General features: G+C 41.7%; 1 protein-coding gene across 1 annotated transcript; it reads left to right on the forward strand.

Annotated features, from left to right (window-relative positions):
- Positions 1–493: 493 nt before the first annotated feature.
- LOC134673179 (C-1-tetrahydrofolate synthase, cytoplasmic) lies at positions 494–19,306 on the forward strand. The gene is made up of 15 exons (XM_063531133.1): positions 494–767; positions 2,171–2,369; positions 3,960–4,096; positions 4,900–5,134; positions 5,557–5,668; positions 7,756–7,981; positions 8,220–8,393; positions 9,125–9,290; positions 9,948–10,251; positions 10,911–11,128; positions 11,524–11,734; positions 12,394–12,542; positions 15,270–15,373; positions 17,522–17,810; positions 18,515–19,306. The coding sequence occupies exons 1-15, from the start codon at positions 511–513 to the stop codon at positions 18,755–18,757; spliced, it is 3,024 nt and encodes a 1,007-aa protein (XP_063387203.1). The 5' UTR covers positions 494–510; the 3' UTR covers positions 18,758–19,306.
- Positions 19,307–26,511: the final 7,205 nt, after the last annotated feature.

Raw genomic sequence — 26,511 nt, forward strand, 5'->3', positions numbered from 1 at the left:
CAACCCCGAAATCATTTCATACATTTTGGCTGCTCCATTTTCTATGGGAGGGATTTTTTTACGGCTATTATACTATAATAATGCTGCAATATCGGTAATTATTAAATTATTATTCGACGTTTGACCCAGGTCTCCTCGATTAAAGAAATACGTGCATATCTTTATGGCGGATGTGTTAAATAAATAATAGGTACCTATGTGGAGATTGGCTTATGAGTAGGTACCTACTAACTTATGTGATGTTATTGTTTAAGACTGTGTAATGGTTGTGTAACGTGTCTACAAGGGATACCTACCTAAAACTTTCTTTGTTATTAGTTAGGTCATTAGGGACATAGCTTTTAACTTTACTGTGCTTTTGGTTATGACTTTATTGGTCAAAGCATTCAGTTATGTGTAGCCTTTTTTTCAGTAGGTAATAAATTTGTCAGTACCAAATATAAGTATCTAAAACACGTTGTCACATAACGTTCATCTACACCATATACCCATCAGTATGAGGAGAGCACCATGATCGTGGGTTCTAGCTCCGCCATAACCTGGGGGGTTATCTCAGGGATGTTATCTGTGACCTGCCCCTCAACAATATTATCTCACGACTCGTTCATCTCTGTCTTACTTACGTCTTGTAAGAGAGACGGGTGTCTGCAAAATAGTCGAGCCAAGGGGGTCTGTGAAGTTGCGAGTCACAGTGGACAGCTGGCTCTTGACCGGGTAGCGGCTAGCAAAATGACAGCTAAAGTGATTTCAGGACTCGCTGTAGCACGGTATGCATATTTCTATTAAGATAAATATTTAGGTACTACCTAGGTAATCATTTCAAAAAAAAGTTGCTGCACAAATTAGAATTTTTAGTTTCTTGGTAGCTAATAGAGATAGAGATAGAGATCTTTATTTTGCATCCGATGTACATATTTATATTACATACGAGTAAACTACATAGTAACATACAGGCACATGGACCCTGGTAGGGTATCGCAATAGTTATTTGTACAACAAGAGATCAAAGTTTGATATTTCTTCGAGTGCTTATTTTGAGTCCCGTGCAAGCGAAAGATTCTATAATAGATTTACGAGCGTAGCGAGTGAATCTAATTTAGAATCTTGAGCGTAGTAAGGGATTCAAAAGCGCACGAGATGTAAATAACTTTGATCTCGTGTAGTACACAAAATTTTTCACCCTAAGCAGTGAGAACATACCTAGAGGGACAGAGATATTTAATAGAACCCAAGTATATCGACCTTTTGGTAGCTTAAGTAATATATATCTAAACAAGTTTTCATTCATAAATAAGAAGAGTCATTCTTACGTTAAAAATATTTTACAGTACATATTAGCCCCATATACATATTTACCGCCCAAGGGCGTATAAGGACAATACGTACATGTCAAAAATTTAAAGGGCCATATGTATTACCTACTGTGAAACGTGTACCTGTACCTACACGTGCGAAAAGGTAATTCGCAACTCGTGTCGATTTAAAACACTCCATTCGGTCGTGTTTATATTTATCGCCACTCGTTGCGAATTTCCTTTTCGCACTTGTATCGTAATGTAGGTACCTACTATTTCTATTATCTCTGAATGCTGCAGCGTCCTAAAGCGTAAGAAGCAGAGGGCTCGGAACCGGTATTGAAATACCTGTTAATATCGTTCCAAAACCGTTATATTATTTCGGTCATTAAAAAACCGGTTAATTGATGGAACGCGAACTAACAAATTAGGTACGTTGTCTCTCCTAACCGGTAAGAAGAGGGAACGGAACTTTATGGTTCGCAGGGAACGATATAATACCGGTTACTTTTGGTTTTCGGTGACTCTCGGTTAAACTCGTTTTCATACGTGAAAGAGATAGCAATACTTACTCGTTCTATTTCGCTTCGATTTTTTCAATTTAACCGGTTAATTTCGTTCCTCAAGCACGAAATGAGAACGTATATGGCATACACCGTTATTTCAAAAGAACAGTTCTTTAACCGGTAACCGCAAACGGAAACGGAATCCTTTTCGTTACCGGGAGAATTAACGAAACCGGTTTGACAAATGAGAACGGTTTCCGAGCCCTGGTAAGAAGTAGAACTATAAGGTTCGGCCGTATATAAAGTAACTCCAAAATTAAATTAATCGCCGGTAATTACACCAGAGTGCTACTTTCTGCCCCTGTCCAGAGCGATCGAAGATGAGCTGCGGCAGCAGGTCACCGAGCTCCGCGCCGTCAGCGCGACGTTCAAGCCGCGCCTCGCCATCGTGCAGGTCGGCGGACGAGAGGACTCCAACGTGTACATCAGGATGAAGCTCAAGGCCGCCGAGAACATCGGCATCACAGCTGAACATCTTCGTCTGCCGCGCGACATCACTGAAGGCGAGGTTAGTCCAGATCTTGACCAGGTGGTGATCAGTCTAGTACATGAGGATGAAGCTCAAGGCCGCCGAGAATATCGGCATTACAGGTGAATTAACATCTTCGTCTGCCGCGCGATATCACTGAAGGCGAGGATAGTCCAGATCTTGACCAGGAGGTGATCAGTCTACCATCAGGATGAAGCTCAAGGCCGCCGAGAACATCGACATCACAGCTAAACATCTTCGTCTGCCGCGCGACATCACTGAGGGCGAGGTTAGTCAAGATCATGGTGATCAGTCTACATTAGGATGAAGCTCAAGGCCGCCGAGAACATCGGCATCACATCTTCGTTTGCCGCGCCACATCACAGAAGGCGAGGTTAGTCCAGATCATGATCAAGTGGGGGCAACGTCTACATTAGGATGAAACCATTACTTTATGATGAAACTCAAGGCCACCGAGATCATCGCCATTATCGCAGAGCAGATGCGCCTGCCCCGAGACATCACTAAAGGCGAGGTTACAGGTATACAGCAGCCAAGACCGAACAGATAGATATACGTTTCTCAAGGCCAAACTGCTGCACCTGCCGTGCGATACAATTTAGGCAAGGTTGGTCCAGGTGGAGAGGAATCCAGGAGCAGCTCAAGCCGAGCAGCTGCGCCTGCTGCGCGACATCACTGAAGGCAAGGTTAGTCCAGGTCTTCTTCCAGGTGGTGAGGACTCCGAGAGTGCAGCAGCTCAAGCGCGCGCCAGTCCACCACTCCACTTTCAGAATTAGCATTGGGTTCCTGTGGGCTGAGGGGCCTAAACTTAAGCGAACCCGTTTATAGGAAATACCTAGGTAGGTACCAATAGAATGATAATCGATTTCGAGGTTTGCCTTAACCCCACAAACCCTGACGCATCACAGCTACTGCCTACAAATTTATCTACTTACTGTAGTTAAATTTCCTTAACAAATTATCTAACTTCTTAGAGTAACCGATGCAAACAACATAGGTAGTTTGTCTCGGTAAACAAGTTTTCGATTTAGCATTGTGGTGCACGACCATCTGACCCATGATAACGCTATCAGCTGTTTACGCTTGTTATTGATGTGATGTAATCATCTCATCGTTTTGCTTATGTTATTCGCCATTATAATACTCTCCATTAATGGCGAATTATATAATACAGAATAAGCTTAAAAAATGAGGGATCTAAGAATATGCTGGGCTTTTGCAACTACCTACCTACCTACCTATTCCTATGAAACTGAAAATCTGCCAGAGCAAAAATGTAGTAAGCGTGTACTACCTTATTCTTACTACCTACTGCTTCTTTAGATGCTTTATCGTGACCCAAATAGGAAATTAAGAATATTTAAACGTAATTTATTAATTCTAAGGCTTTATACAGTTTATACCTACCTATAAAAGTAGCTATACTTATGTCGGCTTAAGTCGCAAACCTCGGAACTCCTCCGGGGGAGTTACGAGGTTTACGACTTTAAGTATTGTTGTCCAAGTTAGCAATTACTAGGTATATTTCCTTGAAATGGAGTTACGAGGTTTGCGACTTAAGCCGACGTATATATCTTCATACCTCCACCTCCTACCTTCTTTTCTCAGCTGCTGAACCAGATAACGGCGTTGAATGAGGAGCCTTCCGTGCACGGCATCATCGTGCAGATGCCGCTCGACTCCACACACTCCATCGACTCGCACGTCATCACCGACGCCGTCTCCGCCGACAAGGACGTGGATGGGTACGTCACTTTACAGCTTATTACCCGAGGGCTACGGGTGGACGCACGCTCTGAGTATGCTCAACGCGTACGCCGACAATCGTTCCACCCAGGGGCGTCTTAAACTATGCTGGGGCCTCTGGGCACATGAAATATTGGGGCACTTTGGGAAAGTAAAGAATGCTAATTAAACTAACATTTTTCTACTATGATCTTCTATTTATTATGTGTAATCTAATATACTGTTACTGTCTGTCCTTCGGGGCCCCCTGAGGATGGGGGCCCTGGGCACGGGTGTACCCTTATGGTTTACCATTTTACGTTACGTTTACCACGGTACTGGTTCCACCAACCGTCGGCAATTCTATTAATCTATCTATGGCGGTCGCCGTCAGCGTCGTGAGTGAATTCTCGGAGCGTACGTTTCATGTCAGAGGCCTGGCCCATTTGCTTTTTTTCTCGTACCGAAACTTACCCAAAAAGCATTATTATTATTAAATTTGCCCAGAAAGCACTGCACTGTAACCGATATCATCTACACTTTCTTCGCTCACCGCAAGCTGACGGTATTGATTTCAAATAGCTCTCTAAGTCAACTCCAACTTATCGTACTTTATACCTAATATTATTTAAAATAAAACAAACTAACTTAGTAAGGTTTGCATGCTGTGCAAGGACTGCTAAGAGGATGGACTTTCTTACAAAAAATGTACCAACTTTTGTAACTCCTTTATTTTGCAATAATTATATAATATGGGCTATAATTAAGCCCTTGATTACCTAAAATGAAATCTTTTGTAAATAAATAAGCTGTCACATTCCAGTTTAAACACCATCAACGAAGGTCGCGCCGCGGTGGGCGACCTGAGCGGCTTCATCCCCTGCACGCCGGCGGGCTGCATCGAGCTCATCAAGCGCGCTGGCGTGAGCATCGCGGGCAAGAGCGCGGTAGTGCTGGGCCGCAGCCGCATCGTCGGCACCCCGGTCGCGGAGCTGCTCAAGTGGGAGCACGCTACCGTCACCGTCTGCCACTCCAAGACCAAGGACTTGAGTGAAATCGTAAGTTTAAAAAAATTGATGAACTGCGTCCAAGTTTAGGAACCCTCATCCTGCATGAATGATCGAGCACTGTGGGGGTCAGAAGAATTTCCTTCCATGAATGCTCCGGCTGTGGAATTCACATATTCACTGCCCACGACGCACATGTGCGTTCACCGTCATACAAGTTTGTTCCTAGGCCACGTCCCCTGGCAGTGAATACGTTAACTCCTTACCGCGTTTATTTCGAGTGATGTATGCGCTATTTCAAAAAGAAGTTTACAGGTTCTAAAAGGTTTGGTAACGCGTATGCGACACCTGTGACAGTTGCAGGCGTCCATTGCCTACTGTATTCGCTTAGCACCAGACGAGCAGTATGCTTGTTTGCAATCGATATGGTACTGAGGTAAACAGTTGAAAAAATCTTGCTTTGTGTGTTTCAGACGAAGACAGCTGATATCTTGGTAGTGGCAATCGGGCGACCCGAGCTGGTCCGCGGCTCATGGATCAAGCCGGGAGCCGTCGTCATCGACTGCGGCATCAACCCCATCCCGGGTAAGCTTATTAACTTGCAGCCATCTGGCATTTCTGGCAAAAATGCCTGCTTGCGTAAAGTTTGCGTGCATTGCCTTCGCGCAATGCGCAGTTTTATAGATATAGGTACGCTATCAGTTCCAGTACCAGATCTAAAAGTATAAAATTAATCCGTAGATTAGTAACAACATTATAACGTACCTACTGGGAATTTAGTAATTTTTAATGAGTTTGATGATTTTAATACGTCTGTTATTGCGTTTAGGGTAACGCAAAACAGATTTAAACTATTTCGAGGAGACATTGCTACAGGACATTGCTTTAACGCACAGGAATGTTAACATATCTGAGTCAGTATCGGGATCCTTTAATGTTTTGTTTTTGTAATTCAAAATACAATAGGCGGAACCAAGCGCCCCGTATTGAGCCGGATCTGCAATGAACGAATGTAAACAACCATTGTACTTAACTATTGTATCAGAGTGCCTCTACAGGTCACCCGTTCCGAACGGTGATGATAACCATCCAGTTAAATCTTGTGATTATTGATTGTAACTTAATGGCCTACCTCCGGTTATACACATAGGTAAGAGCTGACTTGGCAGAATTTTCTTTTAGGGTTCATAAAATGACGTACATATTTTGTAATCTTGGCGAGTTATGATTTCACAAACACTAGATGTAACCAAGAATTCGATTTCACGAGGAAGGCTGAAGTGGCTTATTGACACAGACGTTATTTATGTTTAAAAAGCCTTATTTTGTGTTATAATTTATACTTTAGGTATATAATTTCTGTCTTTAAGTTGTTTGTCGTAGTGAATACAACTTTTTACTTAGGTTCACTGATCAGAAAAGCCACATTAATTAATTGGTGACTAACTATACCTGCTTCCATTTGCACCTTAAAATTTTTAAATAAAAAATTACGTAGGTACGTTTTGAAAATACTAAGGAAACCTTCGAAGGGGGCTCTAAATGAGGGGTTTCTTATCTAGAATCCCATTGCAAAGTTTTTGACCCGAGGGCCATGGCTTTTTAGGGTTCCGTACCCAAAGGGTAAAACGGGATCTCGTTGTGACCGCGGTGCGGCGCGATGGTCCTCGTTATTATGCTCAAGGCATTAGTCTTAAATAGTAGGTACTTAAGATAAGGTGTTGTATAGTAATCAAAGTGAATGAGGTTCAGTCGGCACGCGTTGATGTCTTTTTAAATTTTGTTTGTTTCATAGGAGTTTCTTTAGGAAATTTTGTTTTTAGGGTTCCGTACCCAAAGGGTAAAACGGGATCCTATTACTAAGACTCCGCTGTCCGTCCGTCCGTCCGTCCGTCCGTCACCAGGCTGTATCTCACGAACCGTGATAGCTAGACAGTTGAAATTTTCACAGATGATGTATTTCTGTTGCCGCTATAACAACAAATACTAAAAACATAATAAAATAAAGATTTAAGTGGGGCTCCCATACAACAAACGTCATTTTTGACCGAAGTTAAGCAACGTCGGGTGGGGTCAGTACTTGGATGGGTGACCGTTTTTTTAGATAATGGTACGGAACCCTTCGTGTGCGAGTCCGACTCGCACTTGGCCGGTTTTTTCTCACTAGCCAAAAGTAAGGGCTGGTCTCAGTTTAAGGGCTGATTTAGACGATGCGAGAACTCGCATGCGAGTTTAATTACTATGCGGTTTTTGATCGGTCGGTTGAATTGGACGTAACCAACAGTCCGTAATGTAACTAAAATTGCATACGAGTTCACGCGCAGTCTAAATGAGCTCTAAGTAACTCACGCCCGGGTACCTCAGTTACAAAAGGGTATTACATACATACTGTAGGTATTACATACTGTAGGTATTTAAAATAAATTATTTTACACCATGCATGAAATAAAGCATCAGAAAATCATTAGAAATACACAGTTAGGAGTTATTTTTAAATACAAGTTCTATTTAATAAATCGGATAGAAATATAAAAAGTAGGTGAGTTGACCGTGACATCACGATGTAATATTTCATATTTCATATTAGTAAATCGTTTTGACAGCTCTAAAAAACCAACTGATTTGACGAGTAGGAAAATACCCTATTACAATGACCTACCCTTCACCCGCAGACGCATCAAAGAGCAGCGGCCAGCGGCTGGTGGGCGACGTGGCGTACGCGGAGGCGCTGCAGGTGGCGTCGGCCGTGACGCCGGTGCCGGGCGGCGTGGGGCCCATGACCGTGGCCATGCTGATGCGCAACACCGTGCAGGCCGCGCGCCGCAGCCTCGACCGCCTGCGCGCGCCCGCCTGGCCGCTCAAGCCGCTGCGGCTGCTGCCTAAATCACCGCCTCCCAGGTAAAATCTTTATTTCCCTAATTTTTTTCTTTATTTTTTGTCCCTTTATTTGCGTAAAACGCATAGGTGATTTCAGATAAGGTGAAGCGAAAAAAAAATCAAGAGACAATAAATCGTAATTGTATCACCTTCCAGTAATTGATGTTGAAACAACTCCCCCCATACAGACTGCCCCCCAGCCCCCCCACTAGCCCATCAGTTGCCGATGCCCTTAAACAAAAGGGTTCTCTTTCCACAGTGACATCGTGATTGCGCGCTCGCAAAAACCCAAGGACATCAACCAGCTCGCGGCCGAGATCGGTCTCGCGCCGAACGAGGTCTCCCAGTACGGCCGCACCAAGGCCAAGATCGCCTTGTCCGTGCTGGAGCGGCTGAAGGACCAGCGTCCCGGGAAATATATCGTCGTTGCCGGGTAACTACAACTATCCTAATAATACATACTCATTTTATTTATAAAACCCAAGGACATCAACCAGCTCGCGGCCGAGATCGGTCTCGCGCCGAACGAGGTCTCCCAGTACGGCCGCACCAAGGCCAAGATCGCCTTGTCCGTGCTGGAGCGGCTGAAGGACCAGCGCCCCGGGAAATATATCGTCGTTGCTGGGTAACAACAATCTAATTAATACATAATACTTATTTATATCATAAAACCCAAGGACATCAACCATCTCGCGGTGGAGATCGGTCTCGCGCCTAACGAAGTCTCCCAGTATGGCCACACCTAGAAGGCCTTGCCTGTGTTGGAGCGGTTGAGGGACCAGGGCCCCGGGAAATATATCGTCGTTGCTGGGTAAATACAACTATCCTAATAATATATACTCATTTTATTTATAAAAACCCAAGGACATCAACCAGCTGGCGGCCGAGATCGGTCTCGCGCCGAATTAGGTCTCCCAGTACGGCCGCACCAAGGACAAGATCGCCTTGCATGTGCCGGAGCGGTTCAGCGACCCCGGCGGCGTAGCACGGTCGCGTTTTTATCGCTTGTCACCATGTCTGTCACGTTCTAACAAGTAAGTGGCGAAAGGGACGCGCATAGTGACAAGCTATAAAAATGGAACCGTGCTGCGCCCGCCGGGCCTCAGGAAATATATCTTGCTTTTATATTTTACTAATTTAGTCTAATTTATCTTTACGTAACAGGATCACCCCAACGCCGCTGGGCGAGGGCAAGAGTACGACGCTGCTGGGCCTCGTACAAGCTTTGTGTGCGCGCCGCAGACGTAACGCGTTCGCCGTGATGCGTCAGCCCAGCCAGGGACCCACGTTCGGCGTGAAGGGTGGCGCTGCTGGCGGTGGATACTCGCAGGTAATACAATAATGGCGTCCATGGGACATGTTACGGTTATTGTAGGTTTAGTGTTGACCCAGCAGCCGCGGCGCTGCAAAGGGTAGGTACTTACACCAAGTTAAATACTACAACATAACACTCTCATGGTTGGGACTTCCTAGTAAGTATGTATAATACCTGTGACAGGAAGCCCTACCCACCGAGGTTTAGGTACGCATTAACCATAGCATAAGCTATTATAGGTACGTTTAAGTTGCTACCGTTTTTAGCTAGGTATTTAAAAGAGGTCAGTCTTTGTTTGCGCATCATCGTAATTTAAGAGCATGGCTCTTGTCGGTGGAGTATGCGCCAGTTTTCGCGATCCTCGGCCAGGTTCTTTAGGTTTGTTTGCGCGTCAAACCGTAAATATGGCAAGCAGGAATTGAGGGATAAATGAGAATGCAGAACTAATCTACCCAAACATCTACTAAACAGTAAAGAATCACCGTCAAAACATCCTTCTCAGACGTCCAAAGCGGCAACATTAAGGATCGGTTGCGCCAAACCGTCTGTCACCAATAAAGCGTCTGCTAAATTTTATTGTATGGGAAGTTTCATAGTTCTCTGTATAGTGACGATGATCAATGCAAATTGTGGGTGGTGCAACAGGCCCTAAGCTTGTACTTTTTTGCGAAGGTTATTCCCATGGAGGAGTTCAACCTCCACCTGACGGGCGACATCCACGCCGTGACCGCCGCCAACAACCTGGTGGCCGCGCAGATGGACGCGCGCATCTTCCACGAGCTCACGCAGAAGGACGGCCCGCTCTACGACCGCCTGGTGCCCCGCATCAAGGGCGTGCGGAAGTTCTCGCCCATACAGCTGAGAAGACTGCAGCGGCTGGGCATTAACAAGACCGATCCGGACTCGCTCACTGATGAGGAGAAGACCAAGTTCGCGAGGCTCAATATTGATACGTCCAAGATTATGTGGAATAGAGGTGAGCGTGAGCGGTGTGTTCTTATAATGATTTAGAGGACAATTTTATTGTAATAACATTTAACGCATTGTACTCGTACGGGTGTTGTAAACTTACCGAATTAGGTACGTGCTGAGTATAGGTACTATACTTACCATAAAATAAATATAGTACCTAAGTACTTTACACATAATGTCTTCTACATTATCAAACTGCACAATGGGACTTAATCGCGTATTTAAGTTTTGAGATACGCGATTAAGTCCCGTTGTGCAGTTTGATAATGTTTAATAACCGTGAAAGTTTAAATCAGTGTTAATGTCTTCTACTTAGATAGATAGATTACAAAACTAATATGCGATAGCTGAAGTTTTCGGAAAATTGAAAGGAAGGACTTGGTTTTCCTGCCTAATGCATGATATGTTCACTTTGACTCTTCAATAAGACCTCAAAAGGTGGCTCCAACGCCTCCTGAGTCCCTGAGGCCTTTATAAAGGATTCAATCCAAATCATATTTTGAATTAAAATGGAATACAAGAAGGTCCAATTTTAAAACTGCAAAAATAACAAGGGGGACTCAGGAGGATAGTAGGTATTCAACTATTCAGAAATGTCGCAGCCAAACTATTGAGTTACACTATATGTAGCTACCTATAGTAATGACATCATCGTTGTTTCAGTGGTGGACCTAAACGACAGATACCTGCGCAAGATCACAGTGGGCCAGTCCCCGACGGAAAAGGGCTTCTCACGCGAGACCGCCTTCGATATCTCCGTGGCCTCGGAAATCATGGCCATCCTAGCGCTGGGCACGGACCTCAAGGACATCAAACAGAGGCTGGCCAGCATGGTGGTGGCACTCGACAAGAGCGGCAACGCGGTCACTGCCGACGACTTGGTAAGACTTGTTTGGAATCTTAGGGGTGTTCGAGGATTTTACGTAGGCTGATAAAAAGACGCCACGAGGAAGATCGCCTATTAAGTGGACTGACCAGATAAAAGCGGCAGTAAATGGCTCATCATCCCTACATGAATGCACGAGGAAGGCGGCCTTCAGAGAAGAGTGGCGACGTGTTGTAAAGCTTGCCACCAACACCTGAAGTGATGACCACGACCACTCTGTCTAGAGTGATACCGACGAAGAAAATATAGAAAGACAAAAATATATAAACCAATTTATTTGTGTCTTCATTCCACGTTACCAAGAGTTATTCATAAACGATTCGAATGTTTTAGTCAAATCTTTCCAACAAGTTCTGCCAAGGGAAACACTATTAACATGACATGTTTCAGGGCATGACCGGCGCCATTATGACGCTGCTCCGCGACGCGTTTGAGCCGACGCTGATGCAGTCCCTCGAAGGCACGCCCGTGCTCGTCCACACCGGGCCCTTCGCCAACATCGCGCACGGCTGTTCGTCCATCCTGGCTGACAGAATCGCGCTGCAACTCGCCGGGCCGGCGGGATACGTGGCTACTGAGGCTGGCTTCGGCTCTGACATTGGTAACTCACTGCCTATAAACGGTCTACATTACAGCAAACAATAGCCGACGCTGATGCAGTCCCTCGAAGGCACGCCCGTGCTCGTCCACACCGGGCCCTTCGCCAACATCGCGCACGGCTGCTCGTCCATCCTGGCTGACAGAATCGCGCTGCAACTCGCCGGTCCGGCGGGATACGTGGCTACTGAGGCTGGCTTCGGCTCTGATATTGGTAACTCACTCCCTTATAAAAAACGTTTACATTACAATAAACAAAAGTAAGGACTTTTAATCTTTAGCCCTTCAGGCGTCGGATTTTTGGATGTCGGATGAAGATAAGAAGATTAACCATTCTCATCCAAAGTTATTTTTCTTCTTCTCCTTCGTGTTAGGGGCTATATGAAAGGCTCCAAAGCCTATGTATCACTGCGACCATCCCTGATCTACTGTGATCGCCATCTACTACAACTCTCGATCCCAACCTGCAATTTCAAACAGCTGCAGGATCTTTTTAATCTCGTGAAACTTTAACTCCTCCGGGCGCAATATGTGTCCGCCCAGGATTAAGCCATCATATATTCAGTAGCAAATTTTTGACGAAGGCATGCGAAGGGTTAATAAGCAATTGTAGTAAGCATTTCCAGCCGTGCGTAACAACTAATCTCTAAACTGTGTAACTAGGTATGGAAAAGTTCTTCGACATCAAGTGCCGCGCGAGCGGCGCTACGCCACACTGCGCAGTGATAGTAGCGACGGTGCGAGCCCTCAAGATGCACGGCGGAGGCCCGCCGGTGTCGCCCGGCGCGCCGCTACACGACGTCTATGTTAAGGTAAGTTTGACGTTTAAGCCGCGAGTTCTACGCTGAATCTGGCAATAGTGCGTCACTCAAAGATATTCGACGTCCTCGTGAGCCCCATACCGGGCCAGTGATCGTAGCGACGACGGTGCGCTATTTAAGACGTACCGTAACGTACGTTTCCACGTCAAGTCCATGCTAGGGCCCCCCCACATCTAGCGTCTTTCGAGCGTCGGCGTCTGTCGGCGTCTGGTCAGCGCTATGGAAAATGACGTCGCTGCGCAGTTGCGTCGACGCTGCGTCGACGTTGCGTCGACGTCGGCCATAGAATTGTAGACGCCGACGCTCGAAAGATGCCAGATGTGGGGGGCCCTTAGCGACGTGGATATGAAGCGTAAAAACGATAAGTTGGTAACGACGTTTACGTCAACGTGCAGACGTATTCTGATTGTAATAAATAATCCAGTAAATTTGTCGAATTTTGTAACCTGGCTCTTTTGCGTCAAATCCGGTAGTTCTGATTTTTTGCAGACTTGTTTATGATGTTGGCCCAATGAATAATCCAAGTTTGTGACTTCGAGCGCCGAACGCAACTTTGTCAAAAATCGAATAAACCGCATTTTTTTTTAGATTTGGGCGATTATAACCCTAAAAGTACTAGTTTTTGGTAGTAACTTCCTAGGGCGTTTTTAAAGTAGACTAAATTTGCTACAATAAGACACTAGAATTGTCTCTGTACATCTAATATTTTTCGAGATAAAGCCTTTCAAAATTTTATATTTAAATTTTTATATTTTATAATATTTTTTCAGAATAGGCACTCATACATTTTTTTATGGAAAATAAATATTTTGTAGAACGTGCCGGTGATGAATTCCATATAAATTACCTACCTAACCCTTATATTATAGCTAAGAACTGATGTAAAATTATAAAATTTTGAAAGGCTTTATCTCGGAAAATATTAGATGTACCTACAGAGACAATTCCAGTGTCTTATTGTAGCAAATTTAGTCTACTTTAAAAGCGCCCTAGGAAGTTACTATCAAAAACTAGTACTTTAGGGTTATAATCGGCTACAAATATAATGACCACCAAAAAATACTTTGGTAGATACCCTAAATAAAAAAATCATGCTTACCAAAAAAAATTACCGAACACCAAAAAAATAAGGCCTAAAATTACAAATGTACCACCATTTTAATTACGACTGCACTTCAAATTGTATTCGAATACCAAATATATTGAATGATTACCAAAAATCATTAATGATCACCAAATCTTGAAGACCAAATAAATGCGATATTTTCACCTAAATAAACCACTATGATACCAAAAAATTTATACATATTACCAAATCAAGTAAAATGATGCCAAAATTACTAGCCCCTCCCGCTCAACCCCCGTACCCCGCACCGCATAACTTAGGTAGGCATACTGAAATGCTACTAGAAAAGTATGTTAGGTTAGGTTTGTACTGCTATCAGTCCCCCACTTAGGGCTAGGTTAACACTGCGACCCTTACAGAAATGAATTGCTACTAGAAAAGTGGGTTAGGTTAGGTTTGAACTGCGACCCTTACAGAAAAGAAATGCTACTAGAAAAGTGGGTTAGGTTAGGTTTTGAACTGCGACCCTTACAGAAACGAAATGCTACTAGAAAAGTGGGTTAGGTTAGGTTTGAACTGTGACCCTTACAGAAACGAAATGCTACTAGAAAAGTGGGTTAGGTTAGGTTTGAACTCCGACCCACACAGAAACGAAATTCTACTAGAAAAGTGGGTTAGGTTAGGTTTGAACTGCGACCCTTCCAGATAAGAAATGCTACTAGAAAAGTGGGTTAGGTTAGGTTTGAACTGCGAACCTTACAGAAACGAAATGTTACTAGAAAAGTGGGTTAGGTTAGGTTTGAACTGCGAACCTTACAGAAACGAAATGTTACTAGAAAAGTGGGTTAGGTTAGGTTTGAACTGCAACCCATACAGAAACGAAATGCTACTAGAAAATTTTGCTTTGCTTTAATAGGATAGCAAAATTTAAAAATTTGGTTATAATTTTACATTAAAATGGAGTCCTAATTTTGGTGGTCATTTACTATTTTTGGGTATACAATGATTATTTTGGGGTCATTTTATTTAATAGGATAGCACGATGTAAAAATTTGGTTATCAATTGACATTAAATTGGGGTTTGAAATTTGATAATTATTTACAATTTTTGGGTTAATAATGATTAATTTGGTGTCATTTCCTTTAATAGGATAGTAAAATGTATTAAAATTGGTAATCATTTCACATTAAAATGGTGTTATAATTTTGGTGATCATTCATTATTTTAGGGTGGTAAAGTAGATTTTTTTGGTATTAAATTTTATTAAATCTGGTGATCAGTTAAATAGCAGCCGTTATAATCGCCAAAATCTAAAAAAAAATGCGGTTTATTCGATTTTTGACAAAGTTGCGTTCGGCGCTCGAGGTCACAAACTTGGATTATTCATTGGGCCAACATCATAAACAAGCCTGCAAAAAATCAGAACTACCGGATTTGACGCAAACGCAAAATGTATACCTAATTTTACTGTATTAAAAAGAAATCGCGTGCAAGTTCTTGAACCGTCTAAATGGGGTTTGAAAGAGAAGTTTTTATCTGTCTTCAGCACTAACAGATAAGAAAAGCTGCCTAATAAAAATGAACACAACTCATTTGTTTATGGTTCTTGAACTAAAATTTAATATTCTCATCTATAAAATATTGTTATCAGGAGAACCTGGAGCTATTGGAAAAGGGTCTCTGTAACTTGCGCAAGCACATCGAGAACGGGAACAAGTTCGGTGTGCCCGTCGTGATCGCCGTCAACAGACACGGGTCCGTATTATCTCTCTTTCTCTGTTATCGTAGGCCCGCTTGCACCATTCCATTAACCCGGGGTTAAGCTGTTAAACCGTTAACCTAGTGTCTGATTGTACAGGTAACAATGGCCAGGTTTAACCGGTTAACCCCGGGTTAGTGGAATGGTGCAAGTGGGCCTTAGTGTGCAAACCGAGTGCAGGCTAGAGCGGGGACGAACAGCGCGTCATGCGGCACGACGTCTATTTGAAACAAATGCAAACGTATGCAAGCGGCATTAGTGCACGCGGCTCGAATCCCTTGGATGGCTCCTCTGCGTCTACATGATGAGCCAGCCCCGGCCACTCCAAGGGACGCATTTATGCGTTAGAGGGAGCAAGTGATATAGCTATCTCATTCTACCGCATGGCTGCGTCCCTTGGACCGGCCGACGCTGGCCCATCGTGTAGAGGAGCCAGGAAACTCGACGCCACACCGTACGCCCCGCTGCTGAACTTTCGCCATTGAGCCCCTTTGCCGATTTGCGCGGGTGCACGGAGCGAGCACGGTGCACGCGCGTGGGTATGGATCGGGTCGGGATATGGATGGGTGGGGATCGGGTCGCCACTTTCCCGAATGAAGGTTGAGGGAGGCGATGGCTGAGATACGCGTCATACTCGTGAACGGGTGCTGTTTGTGGAGACTGGTCTGTTAAGCTAACACGAGCTATTATACTTAGTAACTTTTATTAATTAATTACAGTGAGACGCCTCATTCTGTTCTCGTATGTTTCTTTTCTTTTAATGAATGTATTAATTATACAGGATATTGACTCTTGGAGACCTTATACATCTCTAAGGATAACTTGATAAACTATATAATCTTATAGTTCTGACACCTAGAGACATTTACACCTCTAAATATTATAGATTTTTTTTGTGTGTTTTTTTATCTGTATTTTGTATGTAATTCGACATTAAGAGACCATATACATCTCTTAGTAATTGTAATACGTTAGATTGAATTGTTAGTTTTATTTTATAAAATTGTTGATGTTATTATTTTTGCTTTTATGTAAATTCAATGTTGACGTGTAAAAGTGCCCTTGTGGCCTATTTGCTGAATAAATGTTGATGTTTGATGTTTGATGTTTGGTATCCGTAGCACGCGTCCGCGCCAGAGGGCCTACCGCGAACCTCGTTCGACGTGTTGCCTCTCAGCCTTGTTCTCTGTCAGAAAAGAGAACAAGGTCAAGCTTTTTTAACCATTCAAAGATTTTTAAATTAGCATAGTTCTAAAAGGAAGATCCTGATCGAGCCTCCTAAGGTATTTCCTACTAATGGATCGATTTCATATTTCGCAATAAAATTTTTACTTTTCCTTCCTCGTTTACTACTTAGATGTTGCAACTTTGGTTAATCATCAACATTAGTGCTAATTCCTCGTACCACTATTACGAGTATAAGTAGTTTGATGTGTGTGTGAAGATGTTAGTAGCAGTACTTAGTATAGTTCGTTTTTTTAGCATTAGAAAGAACTTGCAAGGAGGTAAGCGATCTTGACATGTCTTTTAATTGAAAAACGCTTTTTAAAAATCAGTAACTATTACTTATGAAAGCAGAAGAATATAAATGATCGTATTAGATTCATAATTGTTACATATTTGCCGTAATTTATTTTTAAAATGTGTTTTTCAATTAAAAGACACATCAAGATTGTTTACCTTATTTTTCTAATACTAAAAAAACGAACTACTTATAGGTGTAGTAAAAGTTACAAAATATGATCAATTTGTACTTATAATTAACACGGGACTTAAATAAACATAAAACTTATGGCCTGACGTTTCGAACGTGACGTTATGTTAAAACGACCCGACGTCACGATTAAGTCCCGTAACGTGTTAGTTATAAAAGTATAAATGAAAATCGTTTTAGTTTAAATCAATATATTGAGGTCAATTTATTTTCACGCAATGGTATCGTCTTGGGCTGTCCCATTCGTTTATCGTGAAGTTCTTAAATTAGCCCCATTCTGCTTTCGTCACTCATTCTACATTGAAAGCCACCGACGATTGTGACGAATGTAGAATGAGTGACGAAAGCAGAATAGGACTAATTTAAGAACTTTACGAAAAACTAATGGGACGACCCAAGACGATACCGCAATAACAGCCTATCATTTCAGAAACGACACGGAAGCAGAGCTGAAGCTCGTTCAACAGTACGCCGAAAAGAACGGCGCCTTCAGAGCGGTCATTTGCGACCACTGGGCCCGCGGCGGGGAGGGCGCGCTCGACCTCGCGGACGCCGTCGTCGCCGCGTGCGACTCGCCCTCTTCCTTCCGCTTCTTGTACCCGCTGGAGGGACAATCCATCCAGGATAAGATCCTCACCATCGCCAAGGAGATGTACGGCGCTGGAGATGTGCAGTACACGGATGAGGTGCTTCAGAAAATCAAGATGTTCACTGAGAAGGTGGGTTATTAGTGTATTTACTTGCTAACTTACTCCGTTGGCTCAGCGACCCAAAATGAGACTTGGCCTCCGACACAAGACAGCGCCACTTTTCTCGGTCCTAAGCGACCTCTCGCCAATTGCTGACTCGAAGTTCGCGCAGGTCCGCTCAGTGTATTTAACTTAATGGTTTTGTTATAATATGAGTAGTGGCTGGTTTTGGTGCTCTAGCTCTGAGTAGATCATTCACATGGGATATCCTTAATTTGTCAAGCTTATCGCGGAAAGGCGTATCCAGACTAGTCAATATTCCGCCAATCTGATTAAATTTGCCCGATCGAATCAGGACGTGCGGACGCAAACGCCAATTTGGCTTGCCGAATTCAACCGCCGATAATGACCGATATTATCAATAATGAGGTGCGGATGCAAGAATACCAATTTGTGACGCCATTATTTTCATTCTGGGGCATTTTTCAATTTAGAGGGCTCTAATATCACCATAAACTAAAATTGGTGATTAAATTGGAGATTGACGCCAATTACATTTCTAATCAAATCGGTCGATTTGATCATCCCGTCTGGATACCGCTTAAGAAAAACAAGATAAAGCACTTAGGTACCTAATCTCTCTCTCTTGGAAAATCACAACGGGCCCAAGATGTGTCTAACTTTCAGAGTTCTTGAATATTCGAAGAGGGTGCCTAATATTTGTTCTATTTCAGGGCTACGACAAGTTCCCAATCTGCATGGCGAAGACGTCCAACTCGCTGACGGGCGACCCGGCCATCAAGGGCGCGCCCACCGGCTTCACTCTCCGCATCAACGACGTGTTCGTCTCCGTCGGCGCCGGCTTCGTCGTGCCCATGGTCGGCGAGATCTCCAAGATGCCCGGCCTGCCCACCCGGCCTAGCATATACGATATCGATCTAAATACAGAGACTTTGGAGATTGAAGGGCTGTTCTAATCTGCCTGCTGTCGCGGGTTTACCAGTATCTCTTATCGCTGCCGATGTCTTTTGTCGGGGACGGACCCACAATGACAAAATAAATTGCTAATGTCAAATCCGTTCCGAGCTGGTACTTTCCGCATACCAAACTGACGACCGCAGCCTACGACCGCGAAAGTGCAAATTAAGAAGTTTTACGACCCCGGTCGTCAGGTTTGAGGATAGTAAGGTGTCATTCTATGGAATTTGCTAACTATGTAAACAAAAGTCACTAGTAATTAGTAAATTCATTATTCATAGACAATTTCAATATGGCGGTTGTTTACACAGTTAGCAAGTTCCATAGAATGACACTATACATATAGTATTCGCTGTCCGCACGCTATCCCCGGTCCCTTTTTTTGATTATTTTTACTTGATATTAAAAAGAGCGGTCAATTCTGTTAATGCTAGAGAAGCGGTAGGTACGGATTTGCGCGCTTAAACCCTGAATATTGTTTGTACCATGTAATCGTTGCTACTGAACGTTTTGTAATGTATCGAATAAATGTCATACTTGTTTATATTTACGCTTTGTTTTTTTATATCCTACTCGATTTAAACTGTGTGGGTAGCTAGTTTAAGGTAGTCGTGTTAAATTTTACTCATCAACCGCTTAGTACTACGGTACACTAAATAATAAGAATGGCAATTAAGGATCCAGGAAAAATAGGTATACTATTGTATATCATGTTTTAGTTGAACAGTTATAAAAACACGGCTCTTGTAGCACTTCGAAGAACCGTTTCAAAAGGCTTTGCAGAAAAACCGGTTAGTCATAAATTTAAATCAAGAGTAGAGGCTTCCTTCTCCGCGTTTCTATACTTAGTCGAAGTACCCCTACATGCGCGAGTTAAATGATACCTACGGCATGTGCAATCGCAATTAATAAATTTAAATATATAATCAGTCATAACTCGTCCCTTATTACAGGTTACTTCAACCAAATGTACTCGTGGACTTTGACTAGACCTACTGCAATACTGATTTTTGAGTGCGTAGGGCACGGTTCTTTCTCGGTCGGGATGTTTCTTTTGTGATAAAGAAAGGTACCTATAAAAATATACAGGGCGTCCCACGGCGATGCCACATGGAGGGAAAGTACCTTAAATATCATAGATAGCATATTTTGCTGAAAGAAGACTTCATTTTATTTTTAAAACTTAGTTAAATTGCATTCATACATTTTAAATTTTTTTTGAAAAAAAATGTATGGAAAAATATTATCGCGTCATTGGAGGAAAAGTACCTTAATTATTTTAAATGAACATCTTACTGAAAGAAGACATTATTTCGATTTAAAAAAACAAGTTGAATTGCATTTTAAATAATTTCATGGTTAAACCGGGAATCGAACCCGCTACACGAGAAAAAAAAATACCTGTAGCTTTGTCATACCGATCGAAAGGCTTCAATGTGAGAATTATTTTTTTGGTACAAGGTTTTTTTTTTACCATGTTTAACCATGAAATTATTTAAAATGCAATTCAACTTGTTTTTTTAAATCGAAATAATGTCTTCTTTCAGTAAGATGTTCATTTACAATAATTAAGGTACTTTTCCTCCAATGACGCGATAATTTTTTTCCATACATTTTTTTTCAAAAAAAATTAAAAAAGTATGAATGCAACTTTACTAAGTTTTAAAAATAAAATGAAGTCTTCTTTCAGCAAAATATGCTATCTATGATATTTAAGGTACTTTCCCTCCATGTGGCATCGCCGTGGGACGCCCTGGCCGCGTAGCCAAGATGCCGATCGCTTACGCTCCGTAGCGATCGAAACGCAACTGTCACTGTCGCACTAATATGGAAGAGTGATAGAGAGACATAATGCTTTTCGTTGTCGAAGCGATAGCGATTGTAACCTTGGCTAGGCCGGCTGTATATCTTGTTCGGCGGTCTCTATTGAATTTTAAGAATTTCGATGTTTTACGCTCAAATATTTACCGGTGTGAAGTTAGCAGCCAAAGTTAGCAGCCGCCGATAACCCAACCAAATTAAGAAGTCAAAATTTTTAATGTAAAAAATGTCATAGAAAACCACTAAAAGAGCACCTGATACATGTAATTACAAAGTAAACAGACCGAACAAGACTACAAGTGATGAAAAACTAAAATATGTACATTTTCGTCACAGAACTCATGCTATCTGTAATATCGCCTAATAAAACGGCAAGCTAGCTCTAGAGGTTTTTAAAACCGGTTCCATGCAGCATGCAGCAAAAGCTGCTGGGATCTATAAGTGATACTCGACCATAAACTTGGAGAAAAGGGGAGACCAAGGCAAACTGAACCCAAAATATTCTAAATAGTTGCAGTATTCAAAGATTTTTACCATGAAGGACGGCAAGCAAGGGATTTTCGACCTATGTGACAGATAGCTACTGTCATAACCTACAAACGATTGTGCGTCGCAAGTTGATACTCGATCGATAAGACTAGTCAATTAACAGAAAATTATAAAATTAAGATTTTCTTACTTAAGTGGCTGCTGAGAGCTACAAGTGCTGAAACGGCAAGCAAGAGATTTTTGAAACCTGAACTATAAAGCTAGATAATCATGCTAAAGAACTGCTGAGAGCTTTAAGTGATACTCGACCGCAAACATTGTGAAAAGGGGATACCAAAGCGAAATGTACCCAAAATATTCTGAAAAGTTGCAGTTTTCAAAGATTTGTAGCATGAAGGACGGCAAGCAAGGGATTTTCGACCTATGTGACAGATAGCTACTGTCATAACCTACAAACGATTGAACGTCGCAAGTTGATACTCGATCGATAAGACAAGTCAATTAACAGAAAATTATAAAATTAAGATTTTCTTACTTAAGTGGCTGCTGAGAGCTACAAGTGCTGAAACGGCCAGCAAGAGATTTTTGAAACCTGAACTATACAGCTAGATAATCATGCTAAAGAACTGCTGAGAGCTTTAAGTGATACTCGACCGCAAACATTGTGAAAAGGGGATACCAAAGCGAAATGTACCCAAAATATTCTGAAAATTGCAGTTTTCAAAGATTTTTACCATGAAGGACGGCAAGCAAGGGATTTTCGACCTATGTGACAGATAGCTACTGTCATAACCTACAAATGATTGTGCATCGCAAATTGATACTCGATCGATAAGACTAGTAAATTTACAGAAATTTACAAAATTAAGATTTTCTTACTTAAGTGGCTGATGAGAGCTACAAGTGCTGAAACGGCCAGCAAGAGATTTTTGAAACCTGAACTATACAGCTAGATAATCACGCTAAAGAACTGCTGAGAGCTTTAAGTGATACTCGACCGTAAACATTGTGAAAAGGGGATACCAAAGCGAAATGTACCCAAAATATTCTGAAAAGTGGTAGTTTTCAAAGATTTTTACCATGAAGGACGGCAAGCAAGGGAGTTTCAACCTATGTGACAGATAGCTACTGTCATAACCTACAAACGATTGTGCGTCGCAAGTTGATACTCGATCGATAAGACTAGTCAATTAACAGAAAATTATAAAATTAAGATTTTCTTACTTAAGTGGCTGATGAGAGCTACAAGTGCTGAAACGGCAAGCAAGAGATTTTTGAAACCTGAACTATATAGCTAGATAATCATGCTAAAGAACTGCTCAGAGCTTTAAGTGATACTCGACCGCAAACATTGTGAAAAGGGGATACCAAAGGGAAATGTACCCAAAATATTCTGAAAAGTTGCAGTTTTCAAAGATTTGTAGCATGAAGGACGGCAAGCAAGGGATTTTCGACCTATGTGACAGATAGCTACTGTCATAACCTACAAACGATTGTACGTCGCAAGTTGATACTCGATCGATAAGACTAGTCAATTAACTGAAAATTATAAAATTAAGATTTTCTTACTTAAGTGGCTGATGAGAGCTACAAGTGCTGAAACGGCCAGCAAGAGATTTTTGAAACCTGAACTATACAGCTAGATAATCATGCTAAAGAACTGCTGAGAGCTTTATGTGATACTCTACCGCAAACAGTGTGAAAAAGGGATACCAAAGCGAAATGTACCCAAAATATTCTGAAAAGTTGCAGTTTTCAAAGATTTTTACCATGAAGGACGGCAAGCAAGGGATTTTCGACCTATGTGACAGATAGCTACTGTCATAACCTACAAACGATTGTGCGTCGCAAGTTGATACTCGATCGATAAGACTAGTCAATAAACAGAAAATTATAAAATTAAGATTTTCTTACTTAAGTGGCTGCTGAGAGCTACAAGTGCTGAAACGGCCAGCAAGAGATTTTTGAAACCTGAACTATACAGCTAGATAATCATGCTAAAGAACTGTTGAGAGCTTTAAGTGATACTCGACCGCAAACATTGTGAAAAGGGGATACCAAAGCGAAATGTACCCAAAATATTCTGATAAGTTGCAGTTTTCAAAGATTTTTACCATGAAGGACGGCAAGCAAGGGATTTTCGACCTATGTGACAGATAGCTACTGTCATAACCTACAAATGATTGTGCATCGCAAATTGATACTCGATCGATAAGACTAGAAAATTTACAGAAATTTACAAAATTAAGATTTTCTTACTTAAGTGGCTGATGAGAGCTACAAGTGCTGAAACGGCCAGCAAGAGATTTTTGAAACCTGAACTATACAGCTAGATAATCACGCTAAAGAACTGCTGAGAGCTTTAAGTGATACTCGACCGCAAACATTGTGAAAAGGGGATACCAAAGCGAAATGTACCCAAAATATTCTGAAAAGTTGCAGTTTTCAAAGATTTTTACCATGAAGGACGGCAAGCAAGGGATTTTCGACCTATGTGACAGATAGCTACTGTCATAACCTACAAACGATTGTGCGTCGCAAGTTGATACTCGATCGATAAGACTAGTCAATTAACAGAAAATTATAAAATTAAGATTTTCTTGCTTAAGTGGCTGATGAGAGCTACAAGTGCTGAAACGGCAAGCAAGAGATTTTTGAAACCTGAACTATATAGCTAGATAATCATGCTAAAGAACTGCTGAGAGCTTTAAGTGATACTCGACCGCAAACATTGTGAAAAGGGGATACCAAAGCGAAATGTACCCAAAATATTCTGAAAAGTTGCAGTTTTCAAAGATTTGTAGCATGAAGGACGGCAAGCAAGGGATTTTCGACCTATGTGACAGATAGCTACTGTCATAACCTACAAACGATTGTACGTCGCAAGTTGATACTCGATCGATAAGACTAGTCAATTAACAGAAAATTATAAAATTAAGATTTTCTTACTTAAGTGGCTGCTGAGAGCTACAAGTGCTGAAACGGCCAGCAAGAGATTTTTGAAACCTGAACTATACAGCTAGATAATCATGCTAAATAACTGCTGAGAGCTTTAAGTGATACTCGACCGCAAACATTGTGAAAAGGGGATACCAAAGCGAAATGTACCCAAAATATTCTGAAAAGTTTCAGTTTTCAAAGATTTTTACCATGAAGGACGGCAAGCAAGGGATTTTCGACCTATGTGACAGATAGCTACTGTCATAACCTTCAAATGATTGTGCATCGCAAGTTGATACTCGATCGATAAGACTAGTCAATTAACAGAAAATTATAAAATTAAGATTTTCTTACTTAAGTGGCTGCTGAGAGCTACACAAGTGCTGAAACGGCCAGCAAGAGATTTTTGAAACCTGAACTATACAGCTAGATTATCATGCTAAAGAACTGCTGAGAGCTTTAAGTGATACTCGACCGCAAACATTGTGAAAAGGGGATACCAAAGCGAAATGTACCCAAAATATTCTGAAAATTGCAGTTTTCAAAGATTTTTACCATGAAGGACGGCAAGCAAGGGATTTTCGACCTATGTGACAGATAGCTACTGTCATAACCTACAAATGATTGTGCATCGCAAATTGATACTCGATCGATAAGACTAGTAAATTTACAGAAATTTACAAAATTAAGATTTTCTTACTTAAGTGGCTGATGAGAGCTACAAGTGCTGAAACGGCCAGCAAGAGATTTTTGAAACCTGAACTATACAGCTAGATAATCATGCTAAATAACTGCTGAGAGCTTTAAGTGATACTCGACCGCAAACATTGTGAAAAGGGGATACCAAAGCGAAATGTACCCAAAATATTCTGAAAAGTGGTAGTTTTCAAAGATTTTTACCATGAAGGACGGCAAGCAAGGGATTTTCGACCTATGTGACAGATAGCTACTGTCATAACCTACAAACGATTGTGCGTCGCAAGTTGATACTCGATCGATAAGACTAGTCAATTAACAGAAAATTATAAAATTAAGATTTTCTTACTTAAGTGGCTGCTGAGAGCTACACAAGTGCTGAAACGGCCAGCAAGAGATTTTTGAAACCTGAACTATACAGCTAGATAATCATGCTAAAGAACTGCTGAGAGCTTTAAGTGATACTCGACCGCAAACATTGTGAAATGGGGATACCAAAGCGAAATGTACCCAAAATATTCTGAAAATTGCAGTTTTCAAAGATTTTTACCATGAAGGACGGCAAGCAAGGGATTTTCGACCTATGTGACAGATAGCTACTGTCATAACCTACAAATGATTGTGCATCGCAAATTGATACTCGATCGATAAGACTAGTAAATTTACAGAAATTTACAAAATTAAGATTTTCTTACTTAAGTGGCTGATGAGAGCTACAAGTGCTGAAACGGCCAGCAAGAGATTTTTGAAACCTGAACTATACAGCTAGATAATCATGCTAAATAACTGCTGAGAGCTTTAAGTGATACTCGACCGCAAACATTGTGAAAAGGGGATACCAAAGCGAAATGTACCCAAAATATTCTGAAAATTGCAGTTTTCAAAGATTTGTAGCATGAAGGACGGCAAGCAAGGGATTTTCGACCTATGTGACAGATAGCTACTGTCATAACCTACAAATGATTGTGCATCGCAAATTGATACTCGATCGATAAGACTAGTAAATTTACAGAAATTTACAAAATTAAGATTTTCTTACTTAAGTGGCTGATGAGAGCTACAAGTGCTGAAACGGCCAGCAAGAGATTTTTGAAACCTGAACTATACAGCTAGATAATCACGCTAAAGAACTGCTGAGAGCTTTAAGTGATACTCGACCGTAAACATTGTGAAAAGGGGATACCAAAGCGAAATGTACCCAAAATATTCTGAAAAGTGGTAGTTTTCAAAGATTTTTACCATGAAGGACGGCAAGCAAGGGAGTTTCAACCTATGTGACAGATATCTACTGTCATAACCTACAAACGATTGTGCGTCGCAAGTTGATACTCGATCGATAAGACTAGTCAATTAACAGAAAATTATAAAATTAAGATTTTCTTACTTAAGTGGCTGATTAGAGCTACAAGTGCTGAAACGGCCAGCAAGAGATTTTTGAAACCTGAACTATACAGCTAGATAATCATGCTAAAGAACTGCTGAGAGCTTTATGTGATACTCTACCGCAAACAGTGTGAAAAGGGGATACCAAAGCGAAATGTACCCAAAATATTCTGAAAAGTTGCAGTTTTCAAAGATTTTTACCATGAAGGACGGCAAGCAAGGGATTTTTGACCTATGTGACAGATAGCTACTGTCATAACCTTCAAATAATTGTGCATCGCAAATTGATACTCGATCGATAAGACTAGTCAATTAACAGAAAATTATAAAATTAAGATTTTCTTACTTAAGTGGCTGCTGAGAGCTACAAGTGCTTAAACGGCCAGCAAGAGATTTTTGAAACCTGAACTATACAGCTAGATAA

The sequence above is a fragment of the Cydia fagiglandana genome, chromosome 18, assembly GCF_963556715.1.
Source record: "Cydia fagiglandana chromosome 18, ilCydFagi1.1, whole genome shotgun sequence".
NCBI classification, from domain to species: Eukaryota; Metazoa; Arthropoda; class Insecta; order Lepidoptera; family Tortricidae; genus Cydia; species Cydia fagiglandana.